At 31.3% G+C, this 27,391-nt stretch overlaps 2 protein-coding genes and 1 long non-coding RNA gene across 5 annotated transcripts in view; 1 reads left to right on the top strand and 2 right to left on the bottom strand.

Annotated features, from left to right (window-relative positions):
* Positions 1 to 27,391, bottom strand: part of LOC111426018 (acyl-CoA-binding protein-like) — a 76,450-nt gene that overhangs the window by 10,884 nt on the left and 38,175 nt on the right. The gene's annotated exons all lie outside the window — the stretch shown is intronic.
* Positions 548 to 27,253, top strand: LOC111426058 (Ephexin). Its single transcript, XM_023060406.2, has 11 exons — positions 548 to 1,143; positions 12,072 to 13,989; positions 15,928 to 16,019; positions 23,254 to 23,375; positions 23,427 to 24,078; positions 24,139 to 24,548; positions 24,608 to 24,785; positions 24,863 to 25,039; positions 25,708 to 25,879; positions 25,947 to 26,770; positions 26,824 to 27,253. Exons 2-11 carry the CDS (start codon positions 12,077 to 12,079, stop codon positions 26,979 to 26,981), a joined length of 4,698 nt encoding a protein of 1,565 aa, XP_022916174.2. The 5' UTR covers positions 548 to 1,143; positions 12,072 to 12,076; the 3' UTR covers positions 26,982 to 27,253.
* On the bottom strand, positions 1,581 to 4,548 carry LOC111426059 (uncharacterized). Of its 3 annotated transcripts, none has more exons than XR_011639695.1 (3): positions 4,122 to 4,548; positions 2,069 to 4,029; positions 1,581 to 2,028 (listed from the first exon to the last, which is right to left on the bottom strand). It is a non-coding gene; the product is annotated as an uncharacterized lncRNA (long non-coding RNA). The 3 variants fall into 3 exon arrangements; XR_011639696.1 differs by having other exon boundaries at positions 1,581 to 2,486; positions 2,548 to 4,029; positions 4,122 to 4,547; XR_002707776.2 differs by having other exon boundaries at positions 1,581 to 3,374; positions 3,465 to 4,029; positions 4,122 to 4,517.

Genomic DNA, 27,391 nt, shown 5'->3' with positions numbered 1-27,391 from the left:
TAATTAATCATCATACTTTGTTAATATATAAAAAAATTTTATTTAAATTAGTTCGTTGATATCTATCACATTCCATTTTCTAATTTTTCACATAAAAAAATACTTTCAATCAAAATCCATCCATCGATCAACTTTATGTAATACCACCATAAACTCGTTCAACCACAGTGGTTCTTCTGTTAAATTGCTACAACTTTCATTTACTACAGCGATAGTTGGCGGGAATTTCACACAATCAAGCCGTATAGTTTTGCAACGTCAATATATTTTTTTTTCCTATAGCGGTGGCATAAATGTGATTGCGACAGCATTCTTGTAGTTGTTGGTACATTTTCCGTGTACTGGTTTCCTCGCTCATTCATCCCCGCTAATACGATGAAGAAGTAGAAAAGAATCTTGGTTGACTTTACGTCGTCTCTTCTTTATAGTCTCTTTCCGAGAACCAAAGAGGATCACTTTACCAAACGCAGATAATGAAGATTCTTAGTAACAAATATTACGAAAGTTTTCTTGCAATAAAAATAAGAAGGTCATTTATAATGTATAATAATAAAATCTAACAAAAAAATATAAATCAATATGTAGTGTTGAAAATTCATTACTTGTTAATAAATCATAAAAAGAAAGACCGTTTTTCTCATGAATGGTAACAACACAAAAGAATACGTCAAAAGACTTCTTCTGGTAAGTCTGCCAGTCCGGAATCCCAAGAATGCATCCACCACCGTAACGGAGAGCCTTAAGGCAGAATCTTGCGCAGACGTGGTGAAACCATACCTAACTCCAAGCAACAGGATACGGCGACAGTCCATGCGCTTAACGGCAAGAGGTCGGTCCTACTTTTCTTTGAACTCGATTACGTTCTATGGTGTTAAGTTACGTATTTGAAAAGACCGTGTTTCTAGTTCTTCCAATAAAATCGATTACTTTCGCTCGACCAATCAGTGATTTTCGAATAACAGCGATTTTAATAATTTTTTGCAGACCATGTGATTTTTGTTAAAAGTGCTTCAGTATATGACTTGCAGTTCAACACAAAACTATTAAAAAAACGATAACATTATCTATTATAACATTTTGAAATCATTTAAAAAATGTGAAGTGTCTGTAAAGTTTTATAGTTTATTAAGTTTAAAAATATCGGTAAGTTATCGATTTTTTTAATTTCATTATGCTTTAACTTAAAACTGATTAATTTGTTTGTAAATTTTAATTTCTTATAAACCGCTTTTAAGTGTGTCACACAATAGTGTTTGTTGTATCTATTGCGGAATAGTGAAGTAATTGTTATATTAATTTCAATGGTTATCGGCGATTGTTGGATATATCGTTAATTGATATTTTGCACGGTATTACCCACAGCTTGAGAATAGGATTGTATGTCAGATGTTCAAGGTAAACAAGTTCTTCGGCGTCTTTGAAACAGGTTAATCGAAAAAGATTAAAATTGGGTATTAAATTGACCAACAAAATTTTTATGGTGTGTTTTATAAACATCAGATCAGTGATGCTTGAAATGAAAAATTTGTTTTTATCTTGTTGTATTTTGGTGATGGTCCAAAACGTCAAATTTATTATGTTACTCAATTGTTACTCAAAAATAGCAAAGATTGTAATCCAAGAATGAATGTTGTCTAAATGAAGTGCAGATCTGTTGATATCAGTTCGCGGTATGCAGATGTTATATCAGCTGCATGTATTAAATCTCTTTCAATTTACATTTCAGGGCGATAAGAAGCAACCCAAACAAACATATTTTATAAAATGCTTAGTTACACTGTGAATTTGTATAAATTGCCCAAATTGTCAGCAATGATATATAATGTTTGCATAAAGTTATTAGTTACTACATTATGAATCTTTCAATGATAATCCAACCTAACTCCAGATTCCATAATTCCAATCTTATTCCAGTTAAAGGCAACAATATTAATTAATGTATTAAAATAACCACATTCTTCATTTATTCATTTGTAGTTTTTGACCATAATTTAAACTTTAACTATTCTTGGATTAAGTTAAAAATTTCTAAAAATGGATTGAAGGGAATTATTGATTGAAGTTTAACCTTTTCAATGATGAAGTTTTCAAATGAAGGGGGCTCGAGTTGTACATTGAAAGCAGTATTTCTTGAAATAATTGTATTTTCTTGCATACTCTTGTATTTGTCTCCATATACGCCATATCACGAGCCCCAAAAACGTCGATATCAACATTATATTGGTACATGAACAATTTGGTTTAGAAGGAGAAGTTGGTGTTTATACCTTTCTTCATTGAACATTTATTTTGTAGATCTCAAAGATAACATCTGGTGCAACGAACAATGCAGCTCTCCGGTTTTAACTTAAAAGTGAGTTTTAGTTAATTTTGACATCAATGTTTACTTTTCCCCGTATTCTTCAGTTCTGAAAGTAACTTGATTCAATCTCTATCTTGGATAGCAGTACCTAGTCTTCCATTGGTAGTACAGAATATTCTGCCAGCTATTTTGTGTTCGCAAACAAAAAAGTAATATAAATGTTGAACAAAAACTCGAGAGTAGACCTTTAGAACTAGAAACTTCCGGGTTAAGCCATGTTGATGTTTCGGATGCCTTGTTGCAACCTTCTTCAGAAACAAGTTTGAAGGAACTAAACCGGAAAGATTTAGCTATCGGAAGTGAGTTCCGAATTTTGTTAACTGTACTATATCGTATTATAATATCATCACACCTGAATTTAACGTGTCTTCTCTCTCCTTGCGTTGCTTTCTTCTCGTTGGAATAGGGTTTGGATCACTGATATCTTCTGTTGTGGATGACAATGGGACGAAACTTGTGGATACCTGTTCGTATGTGTCTTCTCCTAATACACGCCCAGTTCCATGCCCTCATCTATCTTCCTAGTGACCACAACATCCAGCATGTTTATGTCTAAACCTGTATGCTTTTGTCACTAGGAAAACAAATGATTTAAAGCTTAAAAGTTAGTTTATGATTTATAGGTTATTAGGTATCTCTCCTAATTTCAGTTTTTGCTAAACTGTGCTTCAAGAATTTCTTTAGAAAAGTATTTGTCTCTTTTTAAATGATGTCAAAGTTATATTCTGCTGGATGCTGAAAAGTTGCATCTCTTTTTGATGAAACGTTTTTTCACACTTACATAACTAGGTCAAAATAACTTCGATGTCCAAAAATCTTATGTTCTTGTTTGGAATTGGAGATGATTCGTGAATAGATCCTATAATAACTTGTAATAATGTTATATAGATGTCAAATATGAGATCTGTTCTATTTTATGTCTCATAAGTTAGAAATATTTAACGATGGGTTAGAACACTGAAAACATTTTCTATCAGAAATCATTTTTACCAACATTTAAATTTCATTATTACTAAAAAAAAGAAATATTACACACAAGAGAGAAATCAAAATTAATGATAAATTTCTCTCATAACAACATTGAACTAACGAATAAATTAACATGAAATAAAATGCATGCCAAAAATAACAAATAATAATTGTCAATTTGTTACAAGGAGACAGTTTGGCAGTTATTAGTGTAATAAACTTCGGCGTGATTGTTTTATGACCCTCGAAGTTTATGTAGAGCTTTTTGCAGCATTTATATTACAATAATGAATAACATAAAAGAAAGATTTTCACTAAAAGTGACTTCGAACTGAAATGTTGTTATTATTCTTTTCAACGACTTCATTCTTCTCAACGATTTATCTTCAATCTAAAATTTAATTAAATTCTATTTATCAATATAACTACTACCATAAATTATAAACTAAGAGATAAACTTTTTGAAATCATTTAATAGTTCTATATTACGCCATTATTGATTAAAACTGTATTTCACTTTCACATAATGTAAATCGGTGGTACCAATACCAAGTTGGTCATTGAAATATTAAAATGTTAAATTCCGAACATTATCGAGAATATTTTGAATTCTTGGTACGCGTATGGTAATTCTGTTCAATGTCGCTGGTTGCTAATTCATAAAGTGCTATTTTGAGGCTATATTTCTTCATATTAGACTGAAAAATAATGATTAAGTTATGTAATAAAGTAAAGTATTTAATATTCAAAACACTCGTGAACGTAGCTAAGTAATTTAAACAATGCTTACTTTTTTATTCTAATGGACACCTTTTTATCTTTTTTTTATTTACGTCTACAAAACGAATGCTTTAGTTTTAAAATCACTTATTTAAAAAGAAACACGATTCCCAGTTTTAATTTTATCTGCCACCGTTATCTTTTCAGTTTGTTTATATTGCGGGACGTAAAGTTCATATTTATTATCGCGCGTAAAAGGCGTTCTAAAGATTAAATTGAGAGCTCATAAACATAAAGAATTCTTTGGTGTTCTCTATTTACAATTTAGAGTCCGTTTCTTAAATATTATATAACTTTGAACGTCTAACTTTTAATTCAAAACTCAGCAATTTATTAAACGGAATTGTATAAATGTGAAATTTAACCTCGTAGAACTTTATAAGCTTTCCGCAAATATCACAGAAGCAAAGTTTTTAATGCTTATAAGTGTTTCTGGTTCAACCGCCTTTATACTAAGTAGTCGACGTCTGGCTTTATTTAATAATAAGCATTTATGATGTCAACAACCTACCGTTCCCTTTTTAGTAACGAACGAATGAACCAGCAAATAGGCAAAGGCGGTTAATTTAACGACATAACATAACGCGATTTAAGCTCGTAATAGATTAAGGATGAAAACTTTGTTTAACGCATAACATTGACCTACATACGAAGATTTGCGTGATAAAGGTGTGGCTAATTTTGTATTCAAACGATTTCTTCAAACAAACATCGAAAAGTATGAAAATTTTCTCTAGACAATTCCACAAAGAGATTATAGAGTTATTTATCTGTTAATGTTTTTTTTAATTAATTATAGCAATTGCTGTAATAGCTGGGTTGGTAATGACCTCAAAGCGTTGCAACAGCTGCACACATCAAACTAATTTTTCTGAACAGTCTTTTTCTTTTCAAACTGGACAAGAACCGTGTCGCATTCAGATTCTAAATGGCTTCTCCACATAACTTCAGTATGCACAACGTCGTTATATACAAGTTACAGGAGTTTACATTCACCATATGTGCTCATCCTCGATCGAACAAAACAAGCACAACAAAACGAAGAGACCACACGTTGAAGAAAATTTGTTAAACGTTTCTTTGTAAAGTTTTTAAGAACCCGTTATAATTCTAGTATTATAAAAACCCGACTTTGATTATTACTTTCTTTTATTTTGATGATTAAATTACAATATGTTACTAATAAAACCGCATAAAGACAATAAAAGCAATAAAACGCGACAAATGTAAAATCCAAGGTTAATGTTAACAAAAGCGGCACTTGGATAATCGAAACAGTTTTATACATTAAACTTGTTGACTGATGATTAAACGATTTTATATGCAATTTTTTTTTAAATCTTCTTTGTTAAGATTGTTTTGCAAATAAAAAGTTTGTTGGAGTCAATGTCTCAGCGTTTCTTATAATCAATATTTTTTTTGTTACAACAACATGTTAAACACAGCGATTATTTTTATTTTTCTCTTTGTTATAAATTCCAAGTATAGAAGATTAATTTGTTAAATAATTTACTGGATGTTTTGCAAATAACATATTTTGTAACGATTTTTATTTGATTTGCGATAAAGTTTATTTAACCATTTTGTTGTGAAATTGATGAATTATGTGCAGTAAATAATTTTTTTGCCAACTGTTGGTGAGGGTTCAAAATTAACTGGAAATATCCCGCTTAAGCGGATGTGCGTTCTGAGTGTGACCTTTTAACTTATTTATATGACTGCCACAGGCAACTTCGAATATACTGGGGTTTAATGGAGAGGAATGGTGAATTTTGCCGAAAACAACATCAATCCAGGGTACACGCAGTTCTTGCTTTCTGGATTTTGTACTTTAAATCTTTCCTTAGCTTCAGATTTCATTATAACAACCTTTTACTGTGAGTCTATCTTTCCAGAATTGTCTGTCAAAGTAATTTTAGACAATAATCGATTTGATTTTCTTCTGCGCTGTACTGCATCATAACAGAATGATAGAATCGATTCCTTTTTTTGTAAGAACATATTTCATGGTGTTAAATGCTGTCAAGTCCCCTTTAATATAAATTAACATTTGTGTACATATTCTTTCTGGGTTTAAGATTTGTCGATAGAGAATGAGAGAGAGAGAAAATGATGCAATTACGATTTTATTTATTTCTTTTAAATTGTTATAATTGGAAGTGCAGACAAAACTGTAGTAGTAATAATTTGCAACATAAATTTATTAATGATTTCCAAAAGAAAACGATTTAAATAAAAATGTATTAAGTTGCTTAAATTGTAATCCATGTTGGTTATTGATCAACAGTTTACGTGACGTCAAAGATAACGTGTGGTCTGTGTCGAGTGATGTCATTATTTGTGGTCTATAAATACACGTTCATAACATAACAGCAAGGTTAAGGTGTGAGATGTTAATAGATACGTATTTTATGCAATAAATCATCTATTAGTTATGTAGGCATTATGAACAAAGTTTTTTTAACTTACGTAGAAAAGAAAACGGCACAATTTATGTTCCCATAGTAAATACATTATCTTCTAGCTACTAAAAAGTTGAATGGTTCTTTATGTAAGAGATTCCCAGGATTAGAATAGAATTTTTAAGCACAAAGAAATGTAATGGCAAGTGGTTATAATTAAAACGCAATAGTCTTTCAGGATTTACTACTAATGGAAATGTCGTTTCCTTCCTTCTTATCGTTCCCATTGCACTGTACAAAAAACAATATTTCTTCATTCAGGAAAAGTAATAATTAACTATTCCAGAGGTATGGTTATTTATAAAAAGGAAGAAAGTACTTAAAACACTTCCGAACTTATTACATACAGACTTATGGCAGCAACGTGTCCGAGCAAACAGGATGTCTAAAGGCGCCAGATTTTTTATTCTACTATAAAGTAATATTTTCCATTTAACCAGATGTTTTTCATTTATATCTACTTTTATGGGTTAAAATTATTTTTACTTATCATACAGTTTTTTTTGTAATAATTTTATGATTGTTATATTGAATTTGTTGTTAGAGAAACAAATCAGGTCAATTAACTACGTTTTATTCTAATTTACAACATTGTGTACCTTGCGTCTCGTATTGTAAACATTGCTGACTTCTGCAAACTGATAAATATTGCAAAACCTCAACAGAATGCGCGTAACGCAATCAAACCGTTGCGAGGATTAAGTAAGACGAAGCAAATCGAAATAATTAGAATTCTCACAATCGTTTGCATTTTTCAACGGGACAAACCTTTTGGATTAACATTTGCATTTGCATAAAAGCCTAGTTTGTCGTTTGTTTTTCACAGTCGTTTGACATTTGTGTCTTCAATCGGATGTTAATCATTTTCAAATTGACCTACTTAGTTGTTTGTTTTAATACTCTCACTTATCCTTATCTGCTCACCTATTCTTACAAACAATTTTTTTTTATTATTAACAAAAAGCTTGTCATTTACTTGATAATGATTCCTAAACAAATTAACAGACCACGAGATGTGTCATGTACTTGGAAAATTCTTAGACCATTCATCGATATGTCTTTTGCTTTCACATTTAAGTGATTCATTCTATATTCTTGTAGCCACTGAATTTAAAGGTTAGCTTGGTAACATTTTGCGTTAATTTTTGTATTATTAAGTACTTATTACTGTGTGTTTACTAGAGAAAATATGTTTCTCTAACATAGAAAGCAAATTAATCGACAATTACAATTTTCTTCTTTCTATGGTTGCATCCGCAAATTGAAAGAAAGTAATCATCATTTAACAACAGTCATTGATTTCTTTTTAATTTCATTATTTCTTGTTTTGATGTTTTTATTAGTCTTAAATTGAAATGCTAAAATGTTGTATTAAAAATAAATTTTAAATCAATTTTGCAAAGACGAATAACAGCTAATTGACCCTGTATTAAAATTCCATTGTCTCGAAAGTTACACAACGAACTTAACCCCGAAGTACTTTGTCATTTGGAACGCTTCTCGTTCAGTATTCAGGCCACTTAACATCACCACACCTCTTTTTCTAATGTTGCAATATTTACCAAATAAATATTAACACCATTTGTAATGGCAGAAACTATTTTTTAAGTATATAAATATTGCAAGATTTCCTTCTTATAGAATAAAAACCAATCTAAGCTTTCTCCATTTAACACGAATGACCTTTAACACTGTTAAAGGTACCAATTGACACACTAAAACAGTAAATTCGTTTGGATGTTACAAGTTTACTTCCTGAAAAGAGATCTTGAAAGGAAAACTTGATATTCTAGGACGACACTGACTTTTTAGCCCTACAGTGGTGATAGGAATGAGTCACGTCTTCGCTTCTTCGTTTTGGTCGCTTTGGAAAATACCTGAGCTTACTCATGTCTTTTAAGATCCGTTATTGGGAAAGTACAAAACTTGTCTTTAACCGACATGCCGTGAGATTTGATGAGGAGGGAGTGGCTGATATTGTTTTATTTTTCATCATTTTTTAATCGTTATACGCAAAAAAATACTTTAATTTATTCTTATTAAATACATACTCATTAAATGAAAATAATTTAATGTTAATAAAACGACCTAGTTTTCAAAAAGAAACGATTTCTACCTATGTAACTGTAAACATGAGAAGTAAAACTAATCACGATAATTGAGAAATAAATTGCAGATTATTTTTAGATAATTTTATCGATACTGATAAAATGAAAGCTGCAATTTTGGTGCTAAAGTTAAACTACGAACTTTATCGCTTTATTTTGCGGAACATTTTGTTTCTTTTATTTTATGATATAATTTATAGTTAAGAGTCGTAAATCTGTTACATTTCCTATTCTAAAAGCTCTCCATTTTTAATCTTAATCTCCAAGGACTAATTTTTCCTTAGATAAAAAATGTATCTTAATTTTTCCTCGTACTTTCTGTTGTTACACTACCCAATAAGTATTACACAAAATCCCATTAAAAACCACATGACCACATTTCAAACCATAAACACGTCTTTGAATTCCATTTAAAACGATATCTATCCGGGTGTTAACATTCCATAAGCGGTTAAAGGAAGGAATTGCGTTGAGCGTATAAGTCCTGATCAATTTTCTATTCGGGTAATTATCTATCGGCGCGTACGGACTTGTTAATTGACAATAGATAGAAAAAAGTAAAGCACGTGGAGACCACTTTCTCATTTTCTCTCATCCAACAATTGTCCTTTTTGACGGACAACGTAATACGTGATTCAAATAACGAATTTTAAATGCAAAACGTTTATTGTTTTTATTATTAACTTGCAATCTCTTTCTTACTGGACAGGAAGTTATTGCAAAATTCAAAGTGGTTGTGTTGTAAGCATGATTAAAAAAAGACCGTCACAATTTGTGTAAAGGATTTATTAAAGTGTTAAGTAGTTTTAACTTGAATTGGCTAAAAGAGGAAATTGAGTTGTTTTTTATTTTTATTTAATTATTTTTGGTTCCGGTCTAATCGCGATTTGGGTTGATTAAAAGAAATCTCTTTTTATTAATGTCACATCTAAATCTTTATGATAAATGATCTTAAAGATTGAGGTCACAAATTATTTTTTTCTTGAACTTAAGTAGTATATTAATTTTTAATTAATAATCTCTTCAAGACATTAAAGTATAACCACATCCGTTTCCATATCCGATATGGTACACATTACAAAACAATAAACAAAGAAAACGAGACGAAAATTTTAATGATCAGAAAATTTTTTTGATCGAAACATTACATATGTAAAAATCCATATTCTCCTTCTGCGAAAATTAAATCCGAAGTTCTTTGAATATTAATTTATCAAAGAGAAAAAAGTTGCAATAAACTTTTAGAACGTGTTCTAAAAGCAGCGCACTCAGCCTCTTTTAAAGAAAGTCACGATTTTAAACAAGGAGATGGTTATCGGATGAAAGGCGCGGTGAAATGAACCAAAACAGCTACAACTTATAAGAAGTAAAGCGAGGCGAAACCCTTGATCGTAACTTCTTCTTAAACCCGGTGGAGAACTTTCAGTAGTAAAGCAAACAGGTTAATCTTTCATTACTTCGTTTTCCCTTTTTAATAACATCATTACTGAGAAAAAAATATTTTTCTTTAAGCTATGATTTAAAATACTTTCACTTAACTGAAATTAATAATATAGATGAAATTGTTTAATAATTTGTCGGAAAATTATTTGTGTTATAAAGATAAATGTAACTTTAAATCTTTTTTTGGTTATATTTTAAACGTTCCAAATTCAAACTGATCTAGCAAAAAAGATATGTATATAGTTCTCAAACATTTACGTTCATATGCTGAAAATTTATACCTTACAGTTGTTAAGAAATTTCTTGAATCTTGAACTTTAACAATTAATCAAGTGTCAACAACCTTCAATATAACTTCAGCTGTAATACAACTATATTAATCTTACAATATCATAAGATCAGCTGATTATATTATCTATATGATATATAAATCAAAGACGATAATTCTAGCTTTAATTGTTATTCAGCGCTAAATTGTTGTATATTTTCATTGAACCTAAAGTGGAACTGATACCTAGAACTGTAGGTCTAGTGTTAGTTCTAATGCTAGTATCAGTTCTAGTTTTAATTGTTATTCAGCGTTCGATTATTGTATACCTTTCATTGCACTAAAACTAGAACTAACACTATATTTTGATTAAAACAAAGATTGACCAGATTCATTTAACCCTAATATGAGCTGTTCTAATAATAATTTCCTTTCAGATTTTTTTGTGACAGTTATTAAACGAAACGAAACGTATAAATACAAATTGGATCTCTAAACCTATTTTTAAGCGCCTCTCACTAAAAATTTAATAGACCGTAACGTGTCCTTAAGATAATCATTATTAGAAATGATTCACACTTCTATAAAAAATGATTAAACATACATTGTAGATTATATAGAAATCTACCTACTTTAGAGTAATTTGATTTCCTCAATTTCACAGATCAAGAAACCAAAATAAATCACAATAGGTGCAATTATATCTATAATCTAATCTTAACTGCGCTTAACTGAACGAACGGCTTCTGGTTGGATTTTAACGGAGTTGATGAAAACTTTTCTGTATACCTTGGTGTGAAAACTATGATCTAGGATCTAACAGGATTTAGTCCGTTACATTCTGTTCATTATGCCGTTTGTGTTCATTTTTATTATCGTTTATAAACCGTTCAAATCCGTTTCAGTACAATTTTGATTGCAAAATCAAAGCGGAATAAAAAATTTCAAACTGCGATTTTTTTTTTCATACAAATCACTCAATGTATGAAGTAACGGAGAAGAATTACTAGTTGTCTTGTGAAACGGTACTCAAAACTGCATGGTTAATGACGGTTTTGTTCTGTTAACCGTAAATGATGAACTGTCCTTTAACAAAAAAAACAACCTAAACAAAAACGGTATTTAGTTATCTGTAATCAAATTATGATAACGCACTTATTTGATATGATTTTTAGTAGATGACATTGTTTCCAATTTTTTATCATAATGGTGTTAATTAAACTAAACACAATAAGTAGATATATTTGAACCACAAGTCGAGAAAGTGATTTTGTTCACGTAATTTACATTATGTACAAGACTTCACTCTTTAATCGTACTTTAACTTCCGCATATTTCACAACCTACTATTGTTCATCACACTTTTTCAGCTGAACTTTTTCCTCTTTTTTTAAGGTTTGAAATTAATGTTACTTTTTTAATTGTTGATGTTTTCCGTTGTTTGTTCTTTACTGCGTAATTTCGCGCAAAGTTTAATAAAGCATTGTTTAATCTAAACAAACTTCCTACTTCAGACTAAAAAAATAAATAACATAAATATGATAGCCAAACATAAATAAGACAGGAAATGTTTTTGGCGATATTCTATTTTGTAGAATTAATGCCGCATATACACATAAAAACAACATGTTCTCAATGCCTTAATCACATTGATAAGATAAAACGGTTTTATTTTGCAGATAGAATGGCACTGCCTATGAATCCAGTAGTATGGCCGGACACCGCGGGTTTGCACGAAACGCAATTGAGTAATTACATCGAAAAAAAGAAAACGAGTTATCCCTTCGAAGGACTGAAATCAAACACTTCATTCTTGTATTCAACAACAGTAATACGACGTTCAATCGAGGAATCGCGCGCGGCCTTTTTAAACCTCTCCTTATCATCTTGTGAAATAGAAGAGCCGATAAACGATACTATTATTGAAGATAAGCGACCGACCAAAGGAAGTGTAGATTTTGAACAGGATGATAAACACGGGACAAAAAAGGTTTCGAAACGGATAAGTTATAAAATAAAGAGATCGTCTTCGGCGTATAGAGCCAAAACTAAAGTACCAATTAAAGGATCGAACGTTGCCGAATTGACTTCGAAATTCGATAAGATGATTGCAGAAAAAAAATCGATTTTAGAAGACCCGAAATTTGCGAAATTTGTTAAGAGAGTCAATTCGGACTCGAATAAACTAACTAAAAAACCAAGCGTAAAAATCAGAATGTCGCTTAAACCAGAAGAAAAACCGGTGTTTAATGTTAAAAAGCCAACCGTTGTAGTTAGAAGAGTTAGTGTGAAAAAATCTCATTCAAAACCAAACGAAAAATGTAACGATGTTTATGATAGAATTTCTCAACTAAATTCATCGTTGACGCAAGAGTGTAAAGAAAGGGATGAAGTTGATAGCACTTTTGAGGAAAAGGATATCAAAAGAGAAAGTGCGGGAAACGTGAAAGCTGCGATACAAATATTTGAGAAATGTGGAGATTCAAAAAAGGAGGGCGCGCCCGTTCCTCCAAACATTTCAGCCAAACCCAAACCGAAAGTACCCGAAAAAAAGTTTACCCCAGAAATGATGGATTTAATAACAAAAAATTGCACGAAAAAATTTAAAGTAAAAACTCATCTTGAGATTAATCCAAAAAATACAATCGAGAAAGAAATTGTGCAAGAAACAGAGAAAAAGTCTGAAAACGTAGAAGTACCTGTCATTAACATTAACATTCCAATTGAAAAACCAAAACGGAGCGAATCCGCTTACGAACTCCTCAATCAAAAACATTTTAAAGAATCAACGAAAACATTCCATTCAGAACAAACTTTAAACCTAGATATCAGCGAATACAAACCAAACTCATCGTTTCTTTATCGCTACGATAAATCTCCAACTCAACCGGATACCGAAGAAGATTTATACGATGTTGTGAATCCACCTCCAGATGGACCTCCAACATTTAAAATACCACCAAATTCTTCATCACCGCAAAACAGTCAAAATATTAAAACGATCAAACCAAAGATGCCAGAACCGGATCAAAATTGCGAAAAAATGTACGAAGAACTAAAACATACATACATTTATCCAGTTCAACCTAAGTATGAAGATATCGAACAAAAAGTTGAAGATGATGGTTACGAAGCCGTTAACCCCATCGATGTCGAAAAAAATGAAAATATTTATGAAGTTCTACCTTGTCATCATGATCAAAATCCACCACCACTTCCAAAAAGACAAGTTGAAAATAACCCACCGGCACTTCCTGCGAAAAATTCTTACTACACCATCCATAATCTACCGGAAATTATTTCAAACGGATATGAATCAATTGGAAGTGCGATTCGGATAAGAATTAATGGCGACGATATCGAAAGCAATTACGAAGTTTTGGGTCAAGGATGGGGATCGGGATCTAATAGGGATTCTATTGTATCTTCGGATCAACAAAGCAACAGTCTGTACGGTAGATCTATTCCCAGTTGGACTGAAGACGTTTTAAATTATAAAACGACCAGTGTTAGTTCAAGTGATAGAAGTGATGAATGGGAAGATTTACCGGACGATGATGAAAAGGAAGAATTGGGATTTAGTCAATATAAACCCAAGTAAGTTTTATTCATTTTAATATTAATATTTTTCACGTAGTATTTATTTACAGTTTACGTAGATACAGTATGTATGTTTTTGCTATTTTATCAGAATGATTCATACACGCTTAAATTTAAATCAGACGAAAATAAAATGTCTTATCTAGGTGTTTACGTCAGAGAAATTTAAAGAATAAACTGGCTTAAATCATTTTATGACTAAAATAGAAAATTAATACTTTTAAAGCAATATAACGTGCTTTTAAAATTTTATCATCAGTTATGACTAACACGATTGATTTTCTTATATTATTATTTTTTTATCATTGTAAGTGGAAATAATTGTTTAACGAATAACAATAATAAAAGGCAACTTTTACAGAGTACTCATTAGATCTTCATCATTTCTCTGTAAAAAATGTCAATTATGCCTTTAACTTGATAGATGCATTATGATACAGTTCATTTCAAATCTCTATTATGCCTGCACCAAGCCTCTCCCAAGTTTCTACTTCTTTAGAAGTGTATTGAAGATTTCTATAAACATCTTCATTACATCCATTATGTCTTCTGATTTAACAGATTGGCATTGAGACAACTCCGTATAAAGTTTTTTAAACCTCCAAAATTTCAAAAAATCTTGACACAGTCCATACATTAATTCTTTGAGGTCGACCTCTTATCCTAACCTAACTAATTCAGTCTTTATACCTCCTAACTTGATAAATACAGTAAGCTTAAGATTTTAAATTTCTACTTAAATTTGCTTCGATATAGCCCCTTATAAAACCTACATCATCTCTTCGTCAAATCCTCGTTATATTTTCTATCCAGTCAAGTTTGTTGTCACAGACTTGTGGTTAACATTTGGCCACAGAATAACTATACTGATTTGGGTAACTATATACTAACTTGCCTCACGATGAGGCAACTTTACTGTCTAGTTTTTAAAGTTTTAAACCCAAAGGAACAGTTTTATTCCAATAATAATTAATGGGTCAAGATTAACTTTCTTAAAGGACTAGCAATTTATTTCAGAAGCGAAATTACCAATCCTATTTCCTTTAACTCGATACCAATTAACATAATTGACATTCAAAGGAGTGGTTTTTCCTACTTTAATAGTAACTGTTAATATTCTCGTAAAATAAAAGGAATACAAGTAACTAGTTCATTATAATTTATAGAATTGTTTCGTAAGAAGTTAATTATTAGTACTTTTAAAATTAATTTGTTATGCCAGCTTTTCTATCACACTAAAAAGACCATGGAATCCTATTAAATTCATTGAATTGAGACAAGCTATGCCATTCAATTGAGTATTTTGTAACACTCACGTTTGAATCAATTCATAAAAGGCAAATGGGCACACGACAACAGTACAAAAGTACATTTAACTCAATTGATTAACAACGCTCAATAAATCTTATGTGGTGGGATTCGTTGAATTTGATTTCCGTTACTGACCCACAGAGAAACTTTAAAGCAGATATAAATCATTGGCGATGAATACGTTAGTGTAGACAACCAGAATAGCACAAAGAATGTCTTGAAGAAAACTTTAAGAACGGTTGGTTGTTAAATTGTTGCATATATCCGAGTGTATTGGTAACAGAGAGTATTTTATTATATTAAACATAAATTTTTATTTTATAAAATAGATTTAAACAGAAAGTACATAATTAGATATGTTTTTGTAGAATACATTCACTTCAATGACACTTTTTAACCATTAGAAAGAAAAAAAATAGCGGAATATCTGTGAAAGCATTCAGCTTAATTGCTACACCGCTATATCAAAGTCGTAGTTAATAACAACCTACATTCCTTTTGCAATTATAATAAAAATTAGCCGCTATGTTGCAGTTTCTACCACTTAAAATATTTGGTTGTTTTTCTGTTACATTGTAATGAATTTAATAATTATATTTTTAACCGTTCCTTTGCTATTTGCAGAGTTCGTGAAAAACAAAAAATCAGCAAAAAAACTTCTGAATGGTCTCAGCAGCTAAGGGAGCAATGGTCGAAAAGTCATTCTACAGATACAGGTAAGATCTACTAAAACACAGAATATAAACATAAAGCAGATTTGCTGTATTAAACATTTGGATTAGATAAAGCTCTCCTTCATAAATACCCCCACTTTCAAAATTTGACCATAACTCTAAACTCAATCAAGGAATCGAATCCAATATATATTTAGGCAAAATCTGATCGCCACCCAATAATTTAATCAGACCTACTGTGGAGAAGCCATCTCCACCAAGAAGTACAGATGGATAGGATTAGGAGAACAATTGCGAAGATACGTCCATAATCGTGGGTTTGCGATTTGCGTAAGACCCCTTTTGCAAAAAAGCAGTCTCAGTCATCGTTCCATTTAGCCACTGAGTTAAAAGTTTCCCATCTAGCAGCAACTGCACTGCCATAATGGTAAATTTAGGTATAAACTCACGTGCATCGACTAGAACCATATGCTATCTTGCCAAATATAGAATACCGTTTTAGGAATGACTGATTTATTCATGGTTTCTGATCAAATTTACATGATACTGTACTGTCTGCGCTAGATTACATAGGGCTACCTTTTAATTCACTGTATTTAGTGTATTTAAGTCCACAGGACTCAAGTTTGGGTATCTAATATAACCTTATAAACATAAAGCTTAGCTACTTAGTTACTGCCAAGGACCTTCTTACCAATGTTTATCTTCAAATTCATGCTACGAGATAAACAGTGATGGTTATGGGTTGTTTTGACGCGTACTGTATAATCATTTTACCTATACAAAAATTTAAAGACGCGACGTGCAGTCTATGTAGAATTACACCAGCACTTTTATCACTCTGACAATTATGGTTTTTAGCAAAGCGGTATTTTGTTACTTATAAATTTATTATTTTCTGTTGATGTATTATTTGTTTTGCTAATTAAGGTTATGACATGGTTTTAATTAGTTTTGGTTTATTAGAAATGTCTCCGCAATTTCGACTCTGAAAACTTTATGTTTTACATTCATGTTTTTCCTTAACCCCGTTTTTACCCCTAATTGTAACTTTATTCAAATACATTTCTATGCGTTTACCTTGCAGAAAAGACAATTTGCGATTTATACAAAATTGAGTTTGCAGTCTTTGTTTTCTTCTAAACATCATGGGATATTCTTACTGGCCGGGTTAAGGTTATGAATTGCCGCATTGTACAAAGTAACCAAGATTTAATTGAATTCGAGCTTGAATACATCGCGGTTGGATTTTGATTCTTAACGTTAATGTAGAGAAAGTGTCGTCTTTCTTTGCATTAACAATAGGGGCTGTTATACTATAAATTCCCATACCTATCAAGATTTGTTATTGCTAACGAGGGAAATTAAACTTTAAACTAGAACAGAGAGAGGTGAAATTAAAAAAAAAAACCCTAGACAAAGAAATAAGAAAATTACTGTTTTGATTGACAAACTTTTATAGACGATTTTTTTAATATCATTAATTGATTCCAATTTCCGTTTCTTTCTCTATTTCTTGTAGTCGAGTTGTGTATAGTTTATTTATAGTTTATTCTCACCTCGGTTTTACGTAAATCGACTTCGATTGATTGTGGCATCCGTGACAATTTTCTTAAATTCGCACAATCAAATAAACTATCTATCTGTTTCTTGGTGAAAGTAAAAGTTTCCACTTGTTGTTATTACGTTCCAACACAAAAGGAAGCTCCGTGACGCGTGTTGAATTTAATTTCGACGTTTTTGTAACAATTGAGAAATAAGTTTAGGTGAATTCTTAGAATTTACCTTGAAGAATTTTACATTACAAAAAAAATAGAATATTAATTTGAATTGAAAAGAATTTCTCAAGTTTCAAGGATTAAGATTTTTTAAAGGTTCATAACAAAACCAACCTTGATGTCTTTAAAAACGTAATTACTTGCTCAACTTGAAACAGAGTAAAATATCTCGTTTTCTTTAATCGATGCAGTGACTCCCTTATTTGTAATGATAATGTGCGTCTTTACAATGTGTCATAAGTAGAAACAGGTTTCCTTCTATTTTAACTGTTCTATTTTTCATCGAACAACGGCGTTGTTTTCCTGGTGGGTGATGACTTAACTTTGTAACCTTCACTATTTTACCGGTTTGTAGGTAGAATGGCGCGACTATAATTACAGGTGTATGTTTGGAATATTTAATGAGAATAAAAAGAAATCTAAGACAAGATTAAACACTTTACAGTATCAAATTAAAATAATTTTGAATTCAAAATATCTTTTAGTATGATCCGACTCTTTTGCTATTCCCTGTACAAAAGGATATATACCAACTACATTCAGTGGTTGGGTTCGCAACCATTCTCAACGCTTCAGAGCAAGGTGAACTAGTGAAAGTTCTCTGTTGGCAGCGTACAGTTGCAGCCGCGAAGTCAAACGGTGTACATTACAATGATTTTAGCAAAAATATCCGGCATAAATTCGCGAAATATTACACAAAAAAAATCTTTAGTGCATAACATAACATTTAAAAAGATGTTAATTTTTAATAATTCAGTGTTTAAATAAAACATTAAGTGACCTCTTTCATTTCGTGCGTAACGAAGATGTATTCCATTAAAAAACGTTCGCATTCCAGTGTAAGTTCAAAGAAAAAGAAAAATTTTCCTCCTCAACCGCCCCCGAGATCTTTGCCAGCGACGATAAGAAAACCGCGTAGAGATGTAGGCGATTTGGTTTATATTTCAAGTGCATCGTCGTTGTATATCGAATATGTAGATCAAAATTTAGATTTTTTAAATAATAATAAAGTTGTGTGCGAGGATGAACAAGTTACCAAAAAAGACGCAGTTTACGTGAATGTTGGTGACGTTAAAATCAGCAGGATTGTGCCAAAGATCAAGACTAGCTTCGTGTTGGGACAATTAGAAACTCAGGAAATCAGTTGTCATATAGGTAAAGACACAATCAATAAAGATACAGACATTAAGTGTTAAACTGTGATAATAAATCGATTTATTGTGGTTTTTATTAGAAGTTGATTTTATATTAGTAGATTCGTTTTTTTTTAATGCCAAAGTTTACTGGTTTCTCTTTTTTGTCGACCTTGGTCTTCCAATATTTGCCTTGAAGACCACTTATTAACAATTTAATAATGAGCTCTGGAAGCTATTTTAAACTGCTTGTGATTCATTTTTTCATTTACGTCAGAAGATATACTTTTAACTAATATTTTTGAATTCTTTTTTTGGAAAATTATAGAATATTCTGAATTCAGAAACATCTAAATCTTTTCAAATATCTCGTTCTTTGTGTGAAATGTCCACGTGCGCAAACTAGATGTTCACAGCCAGGAAATTTTATGGAATGCGGGAGACTAAGTTTTGTACGTCTTCTTGTGTCAAATGTTTTTCCAGATTACATCCACGCACACCCCGTTTGGGTCAAAGCTTTATGTACATTTAAATTGTATAATACGGCATCCAAAAATCCATTTTTGGATTGTACCGGTTGATACCGCTGTAGATATTTCATGTTTAAGACTTACACAGTGGAAGCTTAGCTTGTGGTAATCTGTCTTAAGTACTGTGCAACAATAACCTTTAATACAGTTCCGTACCTTTGCTGCCAACCCTAAGCACGAAGACACGTTTTGAAATCCACTAGTGAGTTTCTCTTTAGGCGTCGCCAGTATAGACCATTGTGAACGATGTCTCTCTTCTTTCTGTATATCAACCCACGTGCGAATAAGGTTTTGGACATATCCAGTAAATAGAGAAGGTCTTTAGAATTTCATGTCGAGTCGTTTCAAAAATGGCATAACAGTTGTTCGGAATTTGACGCGAAATGACTTTATAACATAAAATGCTTTTCCTGGTATGGATGATGTAATTGAAAGTGTTTGTCTAGCAATTTAATTGGAGACAATTATAAAGATAACCTAGAATTGTAAAATGATCTTAATGAAGTCACTGTGATGTGGAAAGCTTTGTCAGGGGTAGTCGAGAACTAAATCATTCCGCCCTGATTGTGATAGAGTGGTACAGTTATACTCTTTGTATTGGACGCATTGGAAATAGAATCCGCTTGAATTAGGCTGTTGGGTTGGGGATTGTATTGGTTTATGACACATCCGAATAATGTTGCGCGTTAGGATATCGATGATAAGGTTCACTCCTTTTATAAGGTTCTTGGCTATTTGGTATCGATATATTTATGTCCAGTAGTAACTTTCTTGTTTGGTTTTTGTTAGTTGCTGCCTCGTCTGAAGATGGCTTGACTTTGTCGGAATCTGGTGAAGAACGGATGAAATCTCGGATTGACCACAACAACACATTTATGTCTAGTATATATCAATTTGTGGACTGATTACTTGAAATCCATTATTTGTTACCTGGGAAGGACCCACGTAGACTGGGCAAAGGTAAAATTGTGTCACTGCCTTCTGGTTAATGATCATCGAGCTTCTCAAACATTTGTATTTGCTCCTCTTGTGTATCCAAATTCGGAGTGTTGTAGTGCCGAGTATACTTAATCTTGTTGCTTTCGGCTTCTAAGCATCCTTGTTCAAGAAGTTTTTACCAAGTGGATGATGTCTTATTGGACGCAGATTTTTAGCAACTTAAAGTATCCGTATGCCTCATGACTGAGAAGGACACATACGTTTTGTCGGACCCCGTCTATAAAAATATCCAAATGTTAAGATCTATCTGTACAAAATTTAAGATAGTCACAAAAAGCTTTTTACTCCTAAATTGCAATTACACCGGCTAAACTACAGAAGTATGTAATTCACTTCTTGTTCTATCAGCTTGCTACATCTTTTTTTTGACATGCACGGATTCACTTAATTTAGATCTCTTATTATCCCATAATTTGATTCAATCACATTTCTAAAAAAATCTTATTTTATGAATACTGTTTAATAAATCATTACCACATCAATTATCAGTTAATTCGTAATTTATCAGCAGATAAATTTGTAATCAAATTTCACCGAGACGTTTTCTAATATTGTCTCGTACATTAGTAGGTTTTACTTTCATGGTTATTTGCAGTCAATTCAAAGATATCTATTTATTGGTGACTAGGTGTTGCTAACATTTCCAGACCTTTTCACTTCTCTCCAATATGCAATTACCTATCTGCATTTTAAATTAGCAGAAATACCAGCATACCTATTAAAATATTTCCTAAACGTTTATATGATAAAAAATGAAACCATCATCACCTACATTACTGAGTATGTTTCGTGTTACGAAAATCAAAGTTCACGTTACGTATATTTCAATTAATCATCCATGTATAACATGGTTAGATCACTTTACACTCATGAAATTGAATATAAAATTTCCTTGTGGTGTTGTATAACGTGTTATGATTGAATGAAAATTTTTCTTCGCTATAAGAATTACTTTATATGAATTAAATATGAATATTAATAAGCTAAATTGACCCTTTTATGATATCACCAATAAAAATATACCTAGTGGGTCATAGTTGTTATTCTACTCGAACTCCTTGTTACTCCGTGTGGGTTGGATACACGACGTTATTGATTGTATTATTTATTTAGAACGATCGTGATTTTATTCTGAGTGATATTTTTTACGATTCCTTAAAAGGTGTGCTAAAAGAGTGTTATTTTCTAGATAAAAACGAAAGTTTCGTGAAAAAGCGGATGTCTACCTTAGAAAGAGTTCGATACCGTGCGAACTGACATTTTCTATTCTTTCACACTTCAATAATGTTCTAATTTACTACCGTCCCACATAGATAATCAATATAGTACAGGAAAAATTCTTCGATATAATTTTTAAAAATAGTTTTGTAAAAATGAGAAAAATCTTTCAAGGTTCCAAAACTTCTGCATTAATTAATTTAGTTCGTTTAAGTTAATGGTTATTTAATTACTAAGGATGTTCATATTGATGATTATGACTAACATTAGAAATTGTAGTCTTCCGTTCATTAACACATTTTAAATCCATTTGGTAACCTTCCAAGTTTTTACTAAAGAAGGCCGAAATCTTAAGGTCTCACCTCTACTCGTTTAATCGGAAAAACCTAAAGCTTTTAAAAACGATTACATAAAGAGAAAGTTTCTAAGTGAATTCTCCAACTTATAAATCGTTACCCGTAAAAACTTTATAACACATAAGTACGATTCAAACAGGATATTTTTGGTTACATAAATCATTTTATATGACAGTTTATATATAAAAGTTTAAAAGACATATTTGCAAGTCTTTTGAAATTTATGGGAATGTTACGTTGATTGCGTATTTTTGTTTTGTTTTTTTGTTTAATAATTAATAAATTACGTCAGATTTACATCAAAGTCACGCAGTGTGATTACCAGTGCAGTTGGTGATGTCATTTTTGGCGCAGTTTCGTTGCACAATAACAAAAGACCGTTACTATAAACTTTTTTTTAAATAATTGTAAATTATATTCCCCTATATTAAATTTTTTGATATATTACTATCAAAAGTTGTTTTCCAGAAAAATTAAGAATGGCAAAAATTATGTTCTTTCTGTATTTGCTGCTATTGATGATGAGAAATACGATGTAGTTTAAACTAAATAGACCAGAAATTCTGTTCAACCTAAAATTTACAGGAAAACCAGAAAAATCTGTTTTCCAGAAAAATTTAAAATGGTAAAAATTATTTTTTTTAATATTTGGTGCTATTGATGATGAGAAATACGATGTAGTTTAAATTAAATGGTCCAGAAATTCGGCTCAACTTCAATTTTGCAGACGAAAGACCAGAAAAATCTGGTTTCCAAAAAAATTTAAAATGACTAATTATTTTCATTACGTATTTTCCTGTTATAGACGATAAGAAATATATACCCACTTCGAACTAAGTGAATCAGAAATTCTGTTCAACCCAATAGCTCCAAAAATCAATAAACCTTGTTCAAAAATGTAGGAAAATGCCAAAAATTACTCTCTCCGTATTTGCGAGTATAAATAACAAGGAATGCGATGCATAAATAAAATAATCAGTAATTCTGCTAATTTTAGTGTTCCAGTATTACAAATCAGATTTTGAAAAATGATGACGGATAATAATAATTTTACAAAGTGTAACTTGTTTCATTTTTTTATTCAAGTTTTTCCCAGTCTCAAAAGCAGTGTTGTAACATTCTACCAGTTCTTTATATGGACGTAGAAAATGTCTTTAGTGCGCGCTTATGGGTTAAGGGGAATTTATACGATTGCCAACTTATGTAAAATACATGTAAATGTCTACTACTTAAAGCACTAACCATTTATCTGTTATTCGCAGACGATGCAGATTCCTACCATCATTACGAAAGTGTTCGAGCAAATGGAGAGCATCAGGAATCTCATTATGAATCGGACTCATTTGATAGTGACTCTGATTATTACGAAAATAAACCTAACATGGTAAAATTAAAAATAAAACTCATTAACTTTGGTATAATATTGATTTTTTAGCGTGATAGTGGAGTGGATATGGAAAATACCCAATTACCAGATCCACCGAATAATCAGACATACGTTTTTACAAGATTAGCATCAGCTGGGAAACGTATGAAACGATTACTTACCAAGAATGATATAACAAAATCACTTAGTAGAATGACGAAAAGAAAATCTCGAACTGATTTAGTTAATTTAGATAAATCGACGAAAGAAGAACAATCAAGTCCTAGCGCTTCAGAAAATAGAAATAAATCTGGAAGTTCAATCAAGTCTGACAATGAATCATCATCTCCGTATCAAAGCATTTCGCAAGAAAATTCCTCCTACCAAAATATCAAATATAATCGAACAAACACCGAAGCTACTGAAGTCATTTATGAAAAACAAGCTAAAAAGAGATTTTTTACAAAATTCCGAAGAAGTATGTCATTGTCAGCTGAATCAGCAAGTGAACTTACTCAAGAACTAAATAAACCAAAAAGTACTTTTTATTTGACTGACACAATAGATGTCGATAATGAACAAGAAAAAGTTTGCGATAAAAGCAAGGCAAGCGTATCACCTTCGGTTCCAGTTAAAAATAAAACTCCTAAATCTAGTCCAATACGGCCGATGGTACCTCCGCCACCACTTCCCACCATACAAAATCAACCAGTTCAAGTTGGTAAGTAAACGCATTTGTAAACTCAAGTACATAAATTAATATCGCTTAATATTATTTTAGAACTTCGAAATCCAATTGAACACGACCCAAAAAGAACAACATCATGGTACGCGGAATGCGGGTTATTCAAAAACAACGATTTACCATTACCCAATTTACCCAGGAGACCAAACACGTGTTGGTACGCGGAGGTTGGACTCTATCAATCAGGACCAACAAGTACTCCAAGTACAAGTTCGACTGAAAATAGTGGAAATAATAGTAATAATAGAAACGATATCTTTTTGAATATGACTGAAGAATATTATAATTTAAAAAATGATAATCATACTTATTACCAAGATAGCCCCAGCAGTATTAATAGTAATGATTCTAAAACCGAAAAAAACGAAGTTATCATTTCAGGAGAAATGCAACAATTGTTACAAGATGAACCGTTGTATCAATTATATGATGCTGCGTTATCAGAAGTATGTAAAAAACTCAAATTTTGCAAAATTATAATTAATTTTGATAATTATTTTTCTAGTCGTATTGTAAAGGAGAAACTCTTGATCTTGATTATGAAGAAGTCAGTAATGACAGTAGTAGTGAAACGCAAGTTCGACCAAGCGCAATGGAATTAATTCTGAAGAATGGAAACAGCGTTTCTATTACGAGAACTTTATGGTGTGAAATTCCTGAAGTTAAGCAATCCGCCGTACTTAGTAAGTTTTCATTTTAATTTTCTCGATTTTTTTATTTATCTTGAAAGTTTTTTCTAATTTATTACTTGAAATTACAGGTACTTTAAGTTTACCGCAAAAGAAACTACAAGAAGCGAAATTCGAAATGATGACGTCAGAAGCTTCATACTTAAATTCATTGAATGTGTTAAATAATCATTTTATTAAGAATCTCTATAACACCGAATGTTTATCAAATGAGGAAAAAGAAGTTTTATTTGGAAAAATTCCTCCAGGTAAATGACGAAAGGTTTAGTTGTTGCATAATTATTCAGTGTTTCAATAATTATTTACTCATAATTCTCACATTAATCTCTACCACTTCATCGCATTGAAAAGTGACAATCGGACTTTAACAGTGCAGCATTTTGCAAGTTGCAAAAATAACCAAATTTTAAGAATTTTATGACTCAAATGTTGGCTGAGTTATCCAAGAATTCGCCAACAACGAGAGATAGTCCAGGATAGTCTTGAGAGATGTTGTTGTTGATTTCACTTAACTCTTGAATTAGCTGAACTTGGTTTTTAAAGCAAGATTTTTGTGTAAAATATTGTGCTAACTCATTTGTTATATAATCAACTCTAATAAATCTCTTTGAATGAATAAACTTACGTTTTCTATCAAACTTGCAGATATTACGGCTGTTTTCATTTAACACTGTTGCATTAGCTTCATTTGGAGTCTTTACAGCAGTAATTATTGAAATTTTTATTGCAAATTTGTTGCTTAAATCCAGAATAGTTGCACATATACTTCATAATGTCCAAAAGCAATACGAATTTTATAAACCGCTTTAGCATTATTTTAAAATGTTATAGAATAAGACATTCTGAGAAATATGAAAAATATGTTGTGTAATTTAAGGATCGTTCTGTACACTACATAAATGCATTTTTATTTTAGTGAAAAATTGCTCAGAAAAATTACTACAAGATTTAGAAAAATGTTGGCAAGACTCAATTCTCTTACACCAAATCTGCGATGTAATCAAAAAGCACGCTGAAGAAAATTTTAACGTCTACGTTCAATATTGTGAAAATCAAGTATATTTAGATAGTACATTAAAAAGAATTAAGTAAGTCTTATTAAAAATATCCAATAAAAAGCTATTAACCATCTAAAAATATATCAATTTATTTTAGGGATAGAACAATTTTTAATGAAACTTTAGAACGTTTAGAAAAAAGCACTACCTGTCAAGCTTTAACTTTATACTCGTTTTTAATGTTACCAATGCAAAGGATAACCAGATGGCCGTTACTTTTGGATGCAGTACTTAAAAGATTATGCGTTACTGATCGGGAATATATAACGTGTCAGGAAGCTTTGGCAACGATTAATAAAATCGTTAAACAATGTAACGAAGCAGCTAGAAATAAAGAACGCGAAACTGAAATACTAGCTTTAAAGAGTCGAATTGATTTCGGCAGATTCCAACCGATTGATATCGCATCGCATTCGCGTTATTTAGTTAAATCTGGTCCGGTTACTCATCTCGTTACAAGAGGTGAAGATGTAAAACTTACATTCGGAAGACGATTTTCTAAAGTTCCTTTATTCTTATTCCTTTTCAACGACCTCTTTATGATTGCTAAATACAAAAGCGTTGACGATTCTTACGTGGTTGTTCATCATTGCCCCAGGAATTTTATCGAAATCAACGTGGATGTTGCTCCAAATTTATCGTCTAAAGATGCACAGGGAAGACATTTATTCTTTTTGACTATATTGGAAAATCAAGAAGAAAAATTGATCGAAATGTTACTTTCTTGTAATACAGACACGGATAGAGAAAGATGGTTAAATGTACTTATGCCAATCAATTCGCAAGATCCTGATGAGACACTTTATGAAAGATGGGATTGTCCACAAGTTACTGCCGTTCATGATTATGTCGCAAATCAAGCTGATGAATTAACTTTAATTAGAGGAGATGTCATTTATGTTAACAGAAAAATGGCTGATGGTAAGTTTTTGTAATGTGATTTTAAAGAAGTTGTATTTATGGTCTATTTTTAGGATGGTATTATGGGGAAAAAATAAGTGGAGGAGAATGTGGTTGGTTTCCATCAAATTATATCCAAGAAATAGCAAATCCGCACGTTAGAGCCAGAAATTTAAGGCAACGATATCGATTATTGGCATTTTCTGAACATTATTTAAAAACGAAGAGCTAAATTCATTCATTGGTTAATTAATAATGTGTTTATACAGATTTTGTTATTGTTATGTATTTATACATATGCATGTATTTTTTAATGTACATTCATAATATAATTGTTTTATTTATACTTTGGAAGGAAGAAGTGTAGAAGAAAATTACTACAGACAGTAAAAGGTAGTGAAAGAAAGATGTATATTTGAATGATTGTGGCCAAAAGCAAAAAGGGATGGTCACTTATTTTGTATTTTATGAATATGTATTTTATTAAAATATATTGGAAATATATTGCTTAATTTATTTAATATTACCAAAAATACAGAGTTAAAAATAAATAAAACCCGTTTTAATTGTTATTCAGCACTAGATTGTTGATTAGTTGTAGTGCTACCTCTAGCACCCTCTAGTTTTAGTTGTTATTCAGCT

This window comes from Onthophagus taurus, chromosome 2 (genome assembly GCF_036711975.1).
Source record: "Onthophagus taurus isolate NC chromosome 2, IU_Otau_3.0, whole genome shotgun sequence".
NCBI lineage: Eukaryota > Metazoa > Arthropoda > Insecta > Coleoptera > Scarabaeidae > Onthophagus > Onthophagus taurus.
The sequence above is the reverse complement of the archived record's forward strand: the minus strand, read 5'-3'. Positions and strand labels throughout refer to the sequence as shown.

Coding starts and splice junctions, on each gene's coding strand:
- LOC111426058 (XM_023060406.2), top strand. CDS start 12,077: ATGGCACTGCCTATGAATCCAGTAGTATGGCCGGACACCGCGGGTTTG. Junction 24,786..24,862: donor TAAGCAATCCGCCGTACTTA/GTAAGTTTTCAT, acceptor TTGAAATTACAG/GTACTTTAAGTTTACCGCAA. Junction 25,040..25,707: donor ATTTGGAAAAATTCCTCCAG/GTAAATGACGAA, acceptor TTTTTATTTTAG/TGAAAAATTGCTCAGAAAAA.